The following is an 18,036-nucleotide window of genomic DNA, read 5'->3' as shown; positions in this document are numbered from 1 at the left end:
TTTTCTGGTTACTGAAACTAAAAAAAAAAAATGATCTGATGACTGTCACATTATTTCAGGAAACGACGTTGGCAGAAGTTCTTACGGTGCCATGCAAGTGAAACAAGTTTTTGATTATGCCTACATTGTTCTTAGCCATGCAGTGTCACCACTTGCAAGATCATATCCAAATAGAGATTCTGAGAGGTAATTAGTCCATTTTTTGAATATCCATTTGTCTGTGTAATCAGTTAGGAATGTTTGGGTCTAAATTGGTAAAAGGAATATTATTTATTAACTGCAGTCTACCCAGAAATTTAGACTGCCCCATGGTATGAGAGTGTAATACCACAATGTACAGCATTGAAATGGAAGACAACACAAGAAAATCCAGGATGAGTCCAGCATGAGGTTCTTGGTGTTGAAGGGAGCCATAAGACAATTGGTCATTCCTCAAACATTCTCCTTAAAGTGTCTCAAAAGAAGGTTTGCTTGGTTTAGTGTTTGGTACAATTTGTGTCTGTACTATGGCAAGAAAGAAACTTACAGGATAAAACAGATTGTTTAGACACAACTAGATAACAAAGCTAGAAATGTTCCTTGTTCTTTAATACATGCTCCGTAAGCTGTTTTAAAAGGTTTCATTAGTTTCATATGTAAATAAGCTATTAAAACAATCAGTTCAGTTTGGCCACAATGTGGTAACTGCCATAAAAAGTAGCATGCATCTAAATTTGTCGGTTTGATGCAATTCTTAATGCCTTTCATAGAAATGCTTCACAGCTAGTACTTTCTCAGCTCTCACCATTGCAAGTTTCCTGCTTTTTGAAAGTGGAAAGAGAAAGAAAATTAAGGCATTTCAGTCGTTCTATTTTCATTCATGTATCTGCTCTAGCATATGTTATTCTCACCTTCAGTAGAAATTTGGTCTAGATTGAAGGATGGCTCAAACCATTTAGACATAATTCCAAACTCTAGTGTGGTGGTTTGAAATTACCCCCTAATTAATTTGGAGAAACCTCCCGCAAAGTAAATTGCCAGACAACTGAGTTTGGGATGAAAGCAAATGATGCTATATTTACAAGCAAACTAATGAAATTTAATGAATATGTACAAAATACACAATATATGTACAATATATATATATTTTTACAGTTTATAAACAACACAAAATCCACAGACCCCTCTGGACAGCTCCAGGGGACCTCCTCCCACACTCCCTCCCTCCTTCTGGTTACTTGACACAGTAGTCAAAACAGAGATACCCTGGCAAGGCCTTGGAAAGGAGAGGGAGGAGTTGCAAGCAAAAGTGACAGAAGAAAAGAGAAAATAATTGTTTATGCTTCTGTTCTATATTCTCATTAGCAATTCAATGAATTATATAGACATCATTATTTTTACTTTCAGTCTTTGCAGTCAGGATCTAAGCTAAAGTTCCCCCTTCAAACTGTACCATCTAGTCAAGCCGTTAACTTCCAGCATTATTATTACTGTAAGGTGAAATAATTCTCTGGTAGTAAGTTTACCAAAAAGTGGATGCAATCTCAGTTGTGTATGTAAAACTGGCAGTATTTTAATAGTACCTGTAAATCTCTAGGTGTTCTATAGTATTAAATTCATAAAGGTTGAGGCTGCACTTGAGCCTGTCATGGAGATACACGAGGAATGGTGCATTGCATTACACCCGACCCTTGAGAGAGCTGTTTTAAGATAGATGAAAATTTTTTCGGTTAAATGTGTACCAGCACACAACTCTTAATCCTGAGCAGAACTTCATTTTTACCTAAGTGTAGAGAGAACAACTTAAGAAATCCTGAAAGTTTGCTTGTCTTGGGTCCTGGCCTTCATTAACTTCTCTGCAGTTCTCCAAAGCATATAGTCCTTCTCTTGTGAGGTGTACCGACAAGCATCAAAAAGTGTATTTGTAAATGCATTTAATGGAAGCCTCATGTCATCAATGTTTGTACTTCACATGTGCACTTCTTACTCTGTTTGGGAACATGTTTGAATTTTATCAAAACTTCAGACCTGGGGAGAAGTTCCAGCAGCAGTGTTCAGGGGTCATACATATGACTCACCTTTCTACATCACTGTTTGTGCCAGTGATGTCTGAGTCCCAGAATTCATCATGCCAGTGGCTTGTCATTCTGTTAGAGGAGTGGTATTGCAAGAGGAACAGCATTGAACTATGTATTTCCCCCAGGTCTAGTCTTGTCAGTGTCAAAGGACCAATAGATGGATAATGAACTGTTTGCTAACAAGTTTGTTGTAGAACCTCAACAACAGTTCATGTTCAGGCTATTTCTAGAGAAGTGTGTCATAAGTAAAATCTGTAAGGAGTGATTTTATTTTATTTTATTTTTTCATAGAATTATAGAATCATTTAGTTTGGAAAAGAGCTTTAAGATCTAGAGTCTGATTATTAATCTTACACTACAAAGTCCACACCTAAACCAAGTCACTTAGACACCACATCTACACATCTTTAAAATATTTCCAGGGATGATGATTCCACTTCCCAGGGCAGCCTGTTCCAGCACTTGTTAACCCTTTTGGTGAAGGAACTTTTCAGAATGTCAAACCTAAACCTTCCTTGGTGCAACTTGAGGCTATTTTCTTTTGTTCTGTCACTTGTTACTTGTGGGAGACCAACCCTCACCTAGTGCAGCCTCCTTTCAGGTAGTTGTAGAAAGCAGTAAGGTCTCCCCTGAGCCACCTTTTCTCCAGACCAAATTCATTCAGCTGTTCCTCGTAAAACTTGTTCTCTGGACCCTTCACCAGCTTCTTTGCTCTTCTTTGGACATAAAGTTTCAAGTTAGTTTTTCCGATTTTATTCTGTTTCTTGGTAAACCACAGGAAACATTATCAGATACTTGGTAACAGGATCTTGGTAATTTATGCACGTTCTTTGAAATAGTGAGAGTATCTGTTAGTGCCCTGTTCATTGTCTCTATATTAAGGTGCAATTTCACTTTATACTCTGTTTGACCTGTCCTTAGGTTATTTCCTGTTATCTTCCCTTTTAATTCCTTCTCAGTCTGTGTGTTCCTGACTTTTGCCTTGGATCAGATCTATCAATCCTACAATCAGATGCTGACTCAGATGAACTCTCTGGTCTGAAAACAAATACCGTAACACGTGTCACGTGAATAAGTTCATTTGGCTTGTGGCTGTGTGATGGGCAAATCAGAAGCAAGAGAAGGAGCAGGAATTTGTTTTGGAGAAGATGGAGAGAGTTACTGTACCATTTGGCAGCCATAAATTGTGTTGATCTGAACGTGACAGAGATGCATCCTTAGGTTAATACATACGTCTGTAGGTCAGGATATTGTCTTTGCATTGACCTATTGCATAATGCAGATACAGATGTGTGCTTAGACTGCATCTCTGAACAGCAGCATAGACACACTTGAGGTCATGTGGTCATACAAAATGAAGAATGAAGATTGGTCGTGCTGTGATGTGCCCTTCCAGTTATGACTAAGGCTTTGAAGCCTTTTTTAGGTTCCTAGAGTTGCAGATTGGTAACAGGTTTCTCCTTACTGGAACCAGATGTGGTCTGTGCAGGTGGATGAGGAAAACGGACTGTCATGCCAATAGGCCAGAGTTAAGAATCTGAGGAAGTTTTGGCAGGATTTTGCTACTGCATGTCCTTGTCATTTACAGGTGATAATCCTCAAAAATACAGAAGTTATTTAGTCTCTAATGTGTAGTTCAACTGATGCTGCTGCTAATAGGTCTGTATGTTAAGTTTAGGTTGCCCCTGGTTTGCCAAGGTAGTCCTGGGAGCTGTCAAAGGGAGTGTTAAATTCTGATGACAAAGCAGAAACGTGCTGTCTGAAACAAGCCTTCCTTTGCTCCATGTATTGAATGGTGGGTGTCTGTCAGTAGAATGTATACAGTCTCTTAAAAGATATCAGCATGTCTTGGTTTGAGCTGAAACAGCTCTGGACTGAAGACAGAGTGAATTTACCCCAAAGGAGCAAATAAACACACTTGCACAGAATGGGAGGTTAAATAGAAATACTATTTACAAAAGTAAATCAAGTACAAAAGGTACAAAGGCAAAAGGATGTACATATATATATATATATATATATATACACACACACAATCAAAATCAGCTCAGGCCTGGCTCTCCAGCTGGGCCTGCCAGGCTTCTACCAGGCCTCAACCAGACAAACTTCCCTCCCTCCAGCACTAGGCCTCACTAGGCCTCAGTGATGCATTCAAAAAACATCCCCCCAGCCATCTAAACCTCCCCCCCTAGGCCTCACTCCCACCCCATGCTAGCTGGGCACATTAGGCCCAGCTGTGCAGCAAGAAAATAGCTTGCCAAGAAGGCTGCACTCCCCCACAAACTAAAGAGATAGCAGCTGCTGCATGCTGGAGCAGAGGAGAGAGAAAGAGGCAGAACTGCCTGTGAGGTCTGCCTATATAGGGATGCAGGATTATGGGATGGAATAACAATTTCCTATGTCCACCCTTTTGGACTCTATCTTCTGGAAGAATTTTATGTCTATGATAGGACTCTTTGGCCTTAACCTATAACATAGCAGTATCAGCTTTTTCTACAGAGTATTTCTCTGGGTAAAGGTTTTGGACAGTGGTGTATTAGTGTGGTATATGTTGTGTTTTTTTGGTGGTTTTTTTTTTTGTATCCTCCCTTGGTGTTTCTTAGTCTGTTTTTGAGATTGTATTGCCCTTTTAATACTAGCGGGATATTTTTTAAGTGCAGTTAAGGCCAATGAAACTTCTTTTGATTGTTCTTTCGCATTGTTCTTTCCTGCTCTGATACTTGTTCATGTGGTACTTGAGTGGAGCTTTAGTTAAGATTGTCAGCCATCTGAGCCTTTTAAGAGTGATCTTAAGATTTGGCCTGTAGTAGTACTATAATGACAGCTAGAAAGTGTCCCTGTGAACTGAGAGCTTGCAGTGTGTAAAAAAATTCTAGGTTCATATAATAAAATCAAGTATGTAAACAGCTTATTACTAGTTTTTTTATATGATAATATTAAAGAAAAACCTTAAAGGGACACCTTTTGTAGGAAGGCTAATTTTATTAACCAGATAACTGTTTGTTTTTCCTCACATCTTTCAAAAGAGCATCTTTGAGGAATTGTAGGAGTGTGCCTCTAGAAATTCTGACCTCAGCCAAATCTAAGAAACCCAAAAACATTGAATTTCCCTAAACAAAAGATGGGACAGATGAGTTTTGTGTGCCTGAGTGTTTTTGTGTTGAAAATGGATCAAAGCATAAATTTTGAAAATTTTAAAGTTGTTCTCTAACCCTGTGGATGTGCTTGAGCAAAATACACATGAAATGATATTCTTAGAGAGCAGTATCTAGTTTGATCATGCTTCCTCTTTCTTTGCTGCAGTATTAAGTACATGGCAGTAAAGCCTTGATCACTTGTCTCACAATGAATGATTTTAATTTTGGTGTGCCATCAGTATAGAATGGGTCCGACCTGATGGCTTAGCAAATTTTTTCAACATTTCTACCAAAAGTGAGAGCTTGGGGCTTTGACCTCATATTCTCTCTCTAGCTCCTTTCACAGAGAAGAGATTCTCAGCTTCTGTATGTGCAACTCTGCCATAACCATTGATGTATCATTAGTTTCACCCTTTACACGAATTTAGTAGGAATTTTTGCTCTTCCAATCATCTAGGTTGATAAAAATACCAACTTAGAGCATTCATTTTCCCTCTGATCTGTGAAGGCATGACTACTTATTTGCTTCTGGGAAAGTGTTCCCATGAAGCTTCAGACTTGACAAACTCCTCCACAAGAGCTTGCATTATTCAATCCATATTCATTTTCTGGTTCTAAGACCACAGCATGTAGTAGTTTTTATATGTATAGGTTATCCCAGAGTAAATGCTCAGATCTTTTTGAAGGCATTATCAGATGAAACTTCTTAGCTACAAGGTTTCCTTCTGTGTCACAGTGCTGAAAAGACTTGTCACGTGTGCTTGAGTCCAATATTGGCATTGGTGTCTTGGACTGCAGCTCCTGGGCCACAGCTGATTCTCTGCAGTATTGATCATCCCAGTCTTTGATGTCTTCTCTAGCTTAATTTCTGTTTTGAGAAACTTGAACTACATCAAGTATTTAAAATGCCTTTGTCATGCGAGCATACATGGGCAAAATACTATACTGTTTTATTTGTTCTTAATGTCCTCCACTTGACTATCAAACTGTGGCTTCCCTAGAATTACCTATTATAATCCAGATCTTTAGGTGTTGAGTGGTGAGAATCCTGCCAATAATTCTGCATGTGAAATTCAAGATTTTATTTTTGAACATGCATCATTTTATCTACCTATGTAGAACAGTGGACAACATTCTGTGCAGCCCTTCTGCAGCTATTGGACTCATAACTTGTAGTTTTATTCAACGTTTGCTTAAAATGCTGGAGTGCCATTTTCAGTACGAATAGAATGGCATGTCTTTAAAGATGGAAGACTGAACATGGAACATGTAGAATTTAGTCTTGCATGAAGTAGTAATTCCAAAGCCAGTAGGAGAATTACTGCTCATTTAAAAAATCTTACTATGAAATGACCTAGTAAGTCTAAATGTATTTAGGCTTTGTATTTTTTCCCTTCCCATTATACACCTAAACCAAAAGAAAGGTACAATGTACCTTTATGATATGAAATGAAAAATAAACTTTGTTGTAACTGATTTTCAAAGCTAAAACAATGTTACTCTCTTTAGGATTGTAACTTTCCACAGGCCATTTTTGTACAATACTCAGTCCTTTATGTATCTTGAACTTGGAGTTTTATAGTTGCTGTTTAGGCCACTAGACCCTGAAGAAAGGAAAGCTTAGCTCTCAAACGCAGATGCAACTTCTGCTCAAGAAATACAATTCATATAGCTGAATGCTGTGAAGTTGTATTGAAAAAATATTACTTTGTACAGGTTGATAACTTATCACTGTTCAGAGGGACCAGGTAGGCTTTTTCTCTGAACCACTTAATGTTACGAATTTTCTTCAATTCTAACCTTACTCTGATTTTTGGAATCAGTCTGTTTTTTGTTTCTGCTATATCACAATCCATGATAATTCACTTACAATCCACGATAATTCACTTATAATTGTGGAGATCTTACACCTTTTAAGTTATCTTGTAAATCTGTAACGAAAAACTAGTGAAGGTCTATCTTCAGCATGAAGGTCAACTGGAGGGCTGGGTGCATCTCAAAACTTTTGTAGGAAAAATATTTTCCATGTGGAGATATGCAGGAACCTATCAGTTGTGTTCATCAAGTATACTGGTATCTGCATGTACATTCTTGTTAGAAATACAGACTAAAAATTCTGGTTGTGTCTGCTTGCATGAGTATGGTAGACGATAAGTAACATACTACCTTAATTTACTGAAGCATCATTTTTTAAAGTGTACACTAAACAAATGAAAGTTCAAATGGATTATTTGCTTAGGGGTATCTTAAACTGTTTTTAGCATAATTTGATTGCTTATTGAAATGCTTGCAAATATGTGACCAACAATCATTGTTCAATATTTAATTGAAAAATTTGTTTTAGCACATTAGGTAGAATCATCAAAGTGACCCAAGAAGTGATTGACTACAGGGCCTGGATTAAAAAGAAGTGGGGGAGCAAAATTAATATATCACCTGAACTTGGTAGGTATAGCAGGAATCTTTGGAACCAACTTGAATATTTTTTTTTTCTCGAATTTGATGTAAGTCAAAATGCTTATGCCTTGAAATTAGTCATGCTCAGTTATGTAGGAAAAAATAAAAAGAATTTGTAGCTTTGTAACCCAAGACAAGTTTTCTGAGCCTGTTTTTGAATGAGCTTGTTAAAGTGGAGCTCCTCTTCAATTTCAGGGCCTGGCCAGTATGTTTGTATTCTGTGCTCTTAAATGATGCTTATGTTTTCTGTTAACAGACAATAGATTGAAAATAAGAGACCAGCTAGCTCCGTGCAATGGAGAACAGCAACAGAACAGAGACTCTGAACCATCTTACAACCAACGCTTGACTTTGTCATTGGCTAGTACACAGCAGTTATCTTCTGGTTCTTCTGCCTCTTCTGTATCATCTCTCTCTGGCAGTGACATTGTAAGCTTTTTGTTTTTTAGTAGGTTAAGCTAATAAGAATCAGCGTTTATCACACTCAACGTCTCAACTGATATAACAGCAGCTAATGTGTATCCCTAAGCTGGTAAAGCAAACTAATTGCTTCCCCTGTTCAGAAAAATTACTAAAATGAATTGTTTTTCATAAAATGGGTCTTGATTCCATCTTAAATTTTTGTTACTCTTTGTGGTAGTAGTTAGATGTAATAAAATGAGAAACCCAAGTTAGCAGTAGCCAGTTAAGTAGAACAGAAGTAGTAGATCTTCAGAAAGCTTCCCATCAAACAAAATCTCCCATTGTCAAGTTCTAGTCCTTTTTTTCCCATGCTCCAAATTTAGTATGAGCATGATATTGTGCTGTAAAGGTGAATAATATTCCTTACTCTTTCAGCCAAGCAGTCAGTTCATGTTTTAATGGTAATAAGACCATCATGTAAAGTTTTACTGTCAGTTTCATTGTTTAAAAGTGCAATTTGAAAGTAATTGCAGGGCTTTATTATAACTTCCTGGAAGAGGAAGATACAGTCTTTTGAGGTATGTTCTTAGACTCTTAAGATTCAATGAGATGCTTTTGTTTTGGTATGGAGTTAAATCAGCATGGAACTGGGCAGTGCAGATTTTCAAACACAAAATTGTATTGCATGGTGCAAGGTGCTCATAAATCTACTGAAGCATTCTGTGCTAGACAGAGGTATTGATTGCATCAAGATGTAGTATCCAGTTAACTACAATAATGAATAATTGGATGATGCCAAGAGGTCCAGATATCTTTTTCTTGACTGTTTAAAAAAAAAAAAAAACTAGCCAGATAGGGAATTAAATTTGGGAGTTCTATTCAATAAAAAATTAATAACTTTTGAGGGACAAGAACCTTCTTTATATGTTCTGGTTACTTTCTGTAATTCCTTCACACTACTGAATTTTGTATTGAAGTGTTTCACTCCACCTCTAGTAAACGTGGTGAATACTTCAGTTGCACCTTTTGACTAATGCAAAAAGAACAGCATGACACCAGTAGTAGTACTAGATGTGCTCCTGGCTTGAGTACGTCAGTAAGAAAGATTTTGCTGTAATAGGTTTCACAAGAAAATGTACATACTAGCTTATTATTTTGCACTCCCAATGTAATGGATAGTGAGTGTTTATGATTTCCCCTTAGTCCCTTTTTGCCTGATGTTGAGGATGAAGCCTCGTTGCTGATGCCAAAGAAATTAATGTAAATTGAAAAGGAAGCTCTCAACAAGTTAGACATGCAAATCAGTTTGAGCATTCAAAAAGTCAACAGAAATGCTACCCTTTTTAATAGAATAAAAAGCCTTTTGCCCATGTGTTTGTGACAGATGCTGGTTTAAGCCCTGATTGTTTATTGGTATCATTAGTAGAGTGCCAGCAAGTTATCTTAATTTGGAATGGAATGGCAGGTTTCTGATAAATAGCTGATGAGTTCATTGTACTCACACTTGGGTGTGTGACCATGATCAAGCTCTGGTTGAGCCGTCCTGGTTGAGTTGAAAAGGCTTTCTGTGGCATGATCTGGCATAGTAAAATGCTCAGCCTCCAGCAGAGGAACATGTATTTGGGGCAAAATTTCTGGTGTCCTGCAGTGAATGCAGGTATGACACACTGAACTTTCGTACCAGTTTCAGAACAAAAGAGAATGAAGATGCTGCATTTCATCACTGGAGAGTTAATGTGTAGTGGTTAACTGATTCTTGTTTAAGGATTGTTCTCAGGAATGAATCTATATCCATTTAAATTTAAATTTGAATCTTCTGAACTTCTCTGGTACTAAAAACTGAAAGCAAGGCACAGATTATAAAAACAATGCAGGAGATAGAAATCCTAGACTGATAGTTTGCTGATGGCTTCCCAGTAATTAATATTTTATTTTGATAGAAAAAAATCCTCATCCCTATGACATCACCATTCTCTTTAAGCACAAGATTTGCATCAGGACGCTTTCTGGAAATGTATTTTGCATGACTACAGGTTTTTTTCATGTGTATCAATTATGAGAGTTTAGCTGTCAAATTAGAGGGACTTGATAGTGTATTTGCTTTTCAATTTACTGCTAAAATTTCACTGGTAATAGTGATTAGCTCTACCTTGACTTTTCTGCTATGTGTCTACTGGTATAATAGCAGTCAACTTGCATATACTGAGGAAGAGGAAATGACCTTGGCAATTTATGACTTCACTTGGTCATATTATCGCTCTTATTCCAGCTGTCCACTCTGACAGAGGTAGTTATATTCTGAAGTTGTCACATCCCTGTATGGTGGCCATAAGTCTGGAGGCCTTGCATAGATGTTGGTATGTCCTAGAAGCAATATTGGCAGTATTGCTTATGCAAGCATTATCAAAACAGTGCAATATTTGTCATTGGGATTCTTGAATTTTTGGTTAAACAGTGTAGTTCAATGGTTGTAATACAGTATGCTGTATGGTTTCTGAAAATGTGCTCCCTTGAAGTTCTGGCAGCATTACTATTTTTTACCTTGTCCATAGTATGGGTCAGTCGCTGAATAGACAAGGCTCCTCCTGTCTTGAACACAGAGGCACTTTGCAGATAGCAGTGGTTACATATGTGTTCCAGCAGCTGGGTAACAGGTGTCAGAATAGAAAAAAGAATCAAGTTTTTCTGGAGACTAGGTTGGCATAAACCAGAGAACGTTTAGAAGTCAACCTCTCACCTTTTCTATGTACTCATAAAAATGACAGCGTAGGGATACAAGGCCTTCGTACCTTAAGTTCTTTCTGTTCCTGCTACTGTATTCCCTCCTTTGGGGACTACAGTGATGGTAGTATTTTGAAGATGAGAACTTGCGTACCACTGAGGAGCAAGAGAAGTGACTTCAAGGACAGTCTTCTTTTTCCCCATGTATTTTAGATGTATGTGTTTTTTCTCAGTACATCACCTCACTTTCAGGATGCTTTCGTCTCTGCACATCCAGGACTAGCCTGCAGGGGAGCACACTTCTGGGGCCACTGACTGTGCAGCCCAAAACTAAGAGTTGGGTCTAATGAGACTGGATCCTAATCTGTACATAAAGGTATCCTTTTACTGACTTTGCAAAACTGCAAAGTTCTTTACAAAATGCCTTAGGCTAGTACTATCAGTCTTGTAAAATTCTAGTTGTGTGATCTTTCATAAGTGTTTTAGCAAACGGCAAAATCTTAGTCATGAAAGAAGACTTTTGTAAGGGCCAGTGTAGAAGAGAAATTCATGTATCACTACTGGCACTGAAAATGTAGTTCCTTGCAGAATACTTTAGCTGTGTGAAGAATATAAATATTAGTGATCAGCAAACTGAGAAACAGATGGAAATAAGCCTATGGATACAAGAGCTGTGGTTGTCATTTGACTGTGCATATGTTTTTCTGGATTCTGTTAGTTCGTAAGCCAGTCCATGTAGTAATGTCTGTTCTCAATGAAGTATTCTGCTGTGCAGGTATTCAGAATACCATATGCTGCCCTGGCAAAAAGGCAGTATGTATTTTTTACTTACTCAGGCAGACGGGTAAATTGCAAAATACTATGAATTCCTATGTGATCCAACAACTGTTCAAATTACTAATGGAAGATGCTTTAAAAATATCTTTGCTGTCAAGGACAGTGCAACGTGAGATTTTGTTTTATGGGAGCAAGAGATACTTCTGGCATCAGAAAATCTCACTTTAACCTTAGTTATGTGATTATGAGAATCTGAAACTAGATTAAATTATCTGTGCTTGCCCCCCCAGCTCTTTGCTTGTTCTGGCTAGTTGCAGATGTCGATCTGAGAACCTAACTGATAACCAAATTTCTCTTGAAAAATGATTTTTGGTTTGTTTTCGTGGGTGCTTTTTTGTTCTGGCCCTGCACTCTGTAACTGGTAACCTGGATTTTTTTGTTGCTTAAGATTGGAAAGCTGTTTTTTATTATCTTAGAAGCCATAGAGTAGTGCTGAAGAATACCTCCTGCCAAATAAAAATAATTCGAGGTGTCTTTGCAGTTTCATTTTGGTCTCATGTAATTTCTTGTACTAAATATACTCTACAGTCTTGTTGCTGTAATGCCAAAACATAGCACTTTGTGTGACAGTGGTACCTGCATATCAGTAATAGATGTAATGGCTCCTACGAAAGCTTTAAAGCTCTTTTCTGGCACATAATGGGTATATAATCTTATATCTAGTCCACTACAGGTGTTTGTTCGAATTTATGAATCTGAGGAATTTCATACATCATACCTCTCTTTGATGATAACGTTCTTTGGGCTTCTGCAACAAAATTTTTTGAAGAGTTCTGACTTCTCAAAGACCATGCAGTCATGTCAGGGTGGTTGAAGTTTTGAGTGAACAAGATACTGTTGTAGTCCAGTTTGGGGGAGAAGATGATCTCTATCTCTAACATTTTAGCATTTCCGGTATGTTCTTTCGGACTGTTTGCACAACATAGTCCCACTTTTTTTTTTTTTAAATCCGTTTCTCCGACCATGTGCTGTTTAATATCCTCCCGCGTTCTCCTGGAGTTCTTCTGTCTCAGTTGCTTGAGCAGTCTTTTACCTGTATCCACCTGAAGTAAAAGTAAATTTCTGCAGAGTGGCAGGAGGCACAATTTTGAACACAAAATTAAGTAATTTTATTCAATAAATTATTCTAATCTGCAAAGGGTACAGAGGGAATGTGTAAATCAGCAAGTAAAATTTTGCTTTTCTGCTATGGTGTCAGTAAAGGAAGGAGAGAAGCACACAGTTTTGCTCAGATAACTTTGCGATGCCAAAGGCTAGTCATATTCTTGCTGCATCTTAAGATTCTTCCCCTTAAAAATAAAACCCAAACCAAATGAAAAAGACCAGAGGTACCTAAGCCATTTTAGGATGCAAGAATAACTGAATTCAATATTGATATTCTAGTATATGGTATATGCATAGTCCTATAATTTGGTGCTTAACTTAATAAACACTAACTTGAAATATTACTGTACTCTTAGCAATATAAACCAGTTCAGAGCCTCTTAAATGTAAGTTTTAGAGGTACCAAAGGGAATTAGTGCATTTCTGGAAAATTTTATTTAAGATGGCTTATCTGAAATGCAGTGAGTATTGATGTAACACGGAATAAGCCTGCAGTCAGGCTTGGCAGGATATAATGAAGTGAGGTTCAAAAGGTATTGTGCTTATGTCTACTCTTGGTAGGTAACTAATCAGGTTGCCTTTTAATTGTCTCTGTAAAAGGAAAACTAATTTTAGGAGGATGCATGTTTTTCAGTGTGCTTTTGTGTATCCTGTATTGCTTCTTTCACTTTTCCCCTCCTGTAAGCACAATGGCTAAGATATTTTCCTTTTGTAATGCATTTGACCTGAAGGCAGAAAAATCAGCCAGTTACATCTTACATGAGACTGTTTCATGTTGTTTATAGGCAGGTAAATGGAAATGGTGCCAATGCATTGATAGAAATTTTCTACTATGTCACGTCCCATAGAACTACAAATTTTGTTGGCTTGAATTCTAATTTATTTACACAGTAGTTTAAAGTTATGGCTCCACCTACCAAAAAGTGAAATGATACAAGCTGATGTGAAGAAATGAGATGGAGGGGTGTAATCCATGAAACCACCTTTTGTCAAGCAGGGTTAAGTATGCTGGGGTAAAAATCTCTTAAGCAAAAGCATACATTGAAGTTCTGCTCCTGCTTGTGGCCCCAAACTAATACAAGTCTGAAGCTTTCTGGTGTTGCTTTGTGTTCCAAGGAGTGTTGTTTTAAGGTTTTGCTAAGCTTAGTAGTTACATGTTCTTGCTGGTGATGTTGCTGTTCACTAGCTGCTCCTGCTTCTCTGTACTGGTCTTCACCTAATCCTGTGGTGAGCTGATGCAGAAGGTGAAGCTAGTAAAATGAGGACTACTATTTCTGTGGTTCACTTCTAAATTAGCTCTGTCAGATGCTAATGGATAAGGTTAGAATGGGGAAAGCAGCCTAAGAGGAGTAAGACTGGCAACAGTTTTCTGTTAAGTCACTTCACTTGTAAGGAAGAAGGGCACATGAAAAAGTGTTACCTACAAACACCAGTTTTCTCACTGTTTTCAGTTCTTTGCTTTTAAAGGTGGAGCACAATTTTACTGAAATGGTTGTTGTTCTCTCACATCTATCTTCTGCATATTGTGGGAGAGAGGAAAAAAATGTTTAATAAAAGGAATTTGGAGAATGGAAACAAGAACCTTTATGCTAGGGCCTCCATAGTTTGTTCTTGGCAGATGGGGAGTGCAAGGTAAAAGCCCAAATCTGTCATATTAGCAAGAAACTTGTTTAAGTTTTGATTTCTGAATACTGACTTCTAGAATAATTTCACTTTTACCACTGGGCCAAAATGTAATAGACTGAGATTATGAGATCATCTCCTTAGGCCACTCCATCTTGGAAATAGCTCAAAAGTGGTAGCTGCAATCAGTCAACTGAAACTTCAACTGATGACATCATGAAACAAAGCAGAAGGTGCCATTTTTTCATGCATTTAGAATCATGGAAAGGAAGTTTATGAATGTGTAATCAAGTGCACATGAAATCTGTGGAAAAAGAATAGTTTTCTTAGTGGGTAAATCTGCCAGTACAGCTTACCTTGTATCTGAAAACTTGAGTTATTAAAGCAATTGAAATAAGTTCTTACCTAGTTTATAAGGAGCTTCTGGTGAGTAAATATTCTCTTGCTGATTAGATACTGATGTATTTTACAATGGGATATGAGTTTTGTTGATTTCTGATGTCAGGAGGAGACTTTTGGATTGTAAGATTGTCATAGTTCTTCATCTTCCATATGGTTACAGTGTTTCACTGTTTGTCTAGACTGAAAGCTAGGGGATTTCATTTCACAAGCAATATTTGCAGTTAGATGAGGGTTCATTGGTAGCATTTGGATTTCTACATCTGTTCCATAACTTCTCTTCTTTCCCACATTAAATTAATGAGTCTTTAGTAATCAAGACTATGAATAGTAGAAATCTTCCTTCCAGATACTAGGTTCTTACTCAGGAAGTTGAAACTAGTTTAAACAGGATATTTTAAACTGGAAACATCCTTGTAGGATAAACCTGTATCTATCAGTCTCTTTGTTTCCCAAAGCATCTCTTCACAAGATATTTTCCTTACATGTGGGACTCTATGATTTGTATTCATAATAGTAGTGTTCAAGAGAATTTACCTTGACTGTTTGTGCAGTCATCGTAGCTTTATTCCTAGATTATTTGCTAAAATGAGTTAAGGGATGTTACCTTTTCAATTTACATTTGACTTTTTACAGTGTATCCCTTATCCCCAGTAAGGGTCAGAGCTGTTGTCAGAATATTACCTTTATGCATTTACTTACAGAAACTCAGAAGACCTTCAGGTTTGCACATTACACTTAAGAATCCTGTCCAGGAAACCAAGTAAGACTTCAACCTTGAGTGTAGGCAGCACTTGTGGAAAACCAGTTTTGTTCACATTAGGCTCCATTTTCTTATCACTGAGGTTAACCTTCCAATTTGAGTGAGGATGATCATGTCCTTTTTCACAAAAGGACTTCTATGCTGTTAAGTGAGCATATAGAGTCCATATAGCAGTCCTGTTATTAGTCCAGTACCTCGTAAGAGAGCTGCAATACACTTCAATGGGATATGAGACACGTATCAGTAAGTTTGAGACACCATAACATATGCGTTACAAAAAAATAAAATAATTTTTCTCCTTATGCTGAAATTTATCTAGTCTCAGTTAAACCATAGGGCTGTCTTGTCTTTTCCATCTGCTGTTGCTTCCATACCAGAGTTAAGTTTTTTGTTGCACAAAACGCCATAGAATTCTTATATATGAGGTGTGTCCCATTTGGGTTAGGTGTGTGAATTATTAGGGTTATAATTGCATTTAAACAGAAGGGGGAGATTCTTTGAGTGGAGAGACTTAAGCTATTCTTTGGTCAAGTTTGCAAAGGTTGCATCTCAAAAGATAACGTGTTGGTTTGAATAGACAGCTTTAAAATTTCTTGTTCCTCTTCTTGAAAATATTTTCCTAGACAGCCTATTCTCTAACACAAAAAAATGTGATGTGGAAAGCAAGGTCATGTAAGGGCAAGCAGTGTAGTGCTAGGAGTCTATTGAGAAGTTTGCTTGATTTAAGAGCTTTTGCTTCCAGGTAATTAATCTTCAGAGAACAAGCAATAAAATTTTTCAGTCATTACTTTTAACAGTAAAGATCGATGATGATCTGAGCCAATAACGTCTTTTAATATGGTAACTTATAAACTACTACTAGCCCTGTCTCCTCCTATACTGTCAGATGGCTGTGCAGAGAAAAAACATTTGTCTGGGATGAAGAATAGCTGGGTGTTTTCACACTTGAGTAGTTCCTATAAATCACTGCATTTTTGCTTGCCTCCTTGGTTGTTGTCTGTTAAGTGTTCCAGGCACACAGTATTTTAACTTCATCACTATGCTTTATGGTACGTTGTAATTACTGTTGGTGAGACTGGAAGTAGGGCAAATAGTAATCAGAAACCCCAGTTCATTGAAGTATTTTTTTCCTGTACTCCTACATCCATCTTGTTTCCCTGGAAAAATTATCACTCACATTTCTGATTGTAAGGGAGGGAAACAGGACTCCTAACTAGCAGTGAAGCGAATGACTGGTGCATGTATACTAGTCTTGACTGGCAGACCGTCTCCTTGTTTCTTGGTAGGTGGAGCCCTAATTTTGCTGTTGCTGGGTAGAATGGGAGAAGACTATAACAATTACAGTGAGTAACTTTGCTGTACGTACGCTGTTCAGAGGACTGATTTTGTCATGGCACCTGGAATTCTAGGCCTTGTTTCACTAACAGTGTTGCTCTTCTCATTCTGTTGTTTTCCTAAAGATAGTTCCTATCTTTGAATTCAAATTTTGTAGAGGTATGACTGGCTTTAGATTGCCCTGACTTGAACTGACCTCTGATTGCCATAGACCTGTTGACCTTGTCTCCTTGATTGAGGTTCAACTGAACTTTTGCTAGACGTGTAAAATAAACATAGTACTGGTTTGTATTTTATCTTTTATCATTATAAAAAAACCCAGTAAATTTTACAGTATTCACACAAGTTGATATGTGGGTACATTTTCACATGCGTAGCCTGTATAAACTGTACTTTCTGTAAAGTTGCTTTTCTTTTCCCCTTTTTCTCTGCCAAAAGGATTCTGATACACCACCTTGCACAGCTCCTAATGTTTACCAGTTCAGTCTGCAAGCAGCGACTCAGCTTATGGCCAGTTTACCACCCGCATTGCCTATGCCAAGTGGTAAACCCCAATCTGCGCCTACGAGAACCTTGATAATGGCTGCCAGTAATCAGGTATGAGCCAATTAAATGGAGCAACGTTTTCATAAGAAAGCTATCAAATAGGAAGTGTAGCTCATTTGCGCTGTGCTGTCAGTCTAAAAACCTTTGAAGATGACCTTCGTATAGCATGTGCTAAGCTTCGTGTAATCATAAAATTATCTGCCATATCAGAAGTGTGGGGAGAAGAATGGGTGGGAAAGGGGCTTGTGTTTGAATGTATCTAAGAGGCCCTTCCACAGCATGCTGCCACCTAGAAATAGGGTTAAGGGAGGGTATCAGATGCCTGATTCCTGAAGTTGTATTTGAGACTTCTGATGCCAAACCAGTGGCAGATCTTTAGGTTATTTAACTTCTTGTTCTTGAAATAGAAACTTCTTATAGGTGGTGTATCTGAAAGCTAGATTCTGAGTTTGAAGAAATAGTACTGACCTATCTAGGCTTGTTCAGTTGTCTTGATTTTTGGATTATTAGAATAGATCTTGCCTACACGCGTAATGTCTCTATCTCTAAAATATATTATAGGTACAGAAATTTATGAGCATGTGTACAAGAATTCTTACCAAAATATTTAATGTGCAGGAAGGTTAATGAACAAGAAAACTTCGTGTTACTTAAC

At 37.6% G+C, this 18,036-nt stretch overlaps 1 protein-coding gene across 1 annotated transcript in view; it reads left to right on the top strand.

Moving 5' to 3' along the window:
* Positions 1–18,036, top strand: part of TENT4A (terminal nucleotidyltransferase 4A) — a 62,856-nt gene that overhangs the window by 32,243 nt on the left and 12,577 nt on the right. The window contains exons 8-11 of the mRNA XM_054381686.1: positions 60–186; positions 7,539–7,639; positions 7,908–8,080; positions 17,274–17,432. Of these exons, the coding sequence (XP_054237661.1) occupies positions 60–186; positions 7,539–7,639; positions 7,908–8,080; positions 17,274–17,432 (560 nt within the window). The remainder of the gene's footprint in view (positions 1–59; positions 187–7,538; positions 7,640–7,907; positions 8,081–17,273; positions 17,433–18,036) is intronic.

Source organism: Indicator indicator, chromosome 6 (assembly GCF_027791375.1).
Source record: "Indicator indicator isolate 239-I01 chromosome 6, UM_Iind_1.1, whole genome shotgun sequence".
Taxonomy (NCBI): Eukaryota; Metazoa; Chordata; class Aves; order Piciformes; family Indicatoridae; genus Indicator; species Indicator indicator.
The sequence above is the reverse complement of the archived record's forward strand: the minus strand, read 5'-3'. Positions and strand labels throughout refer to the sequence as shown.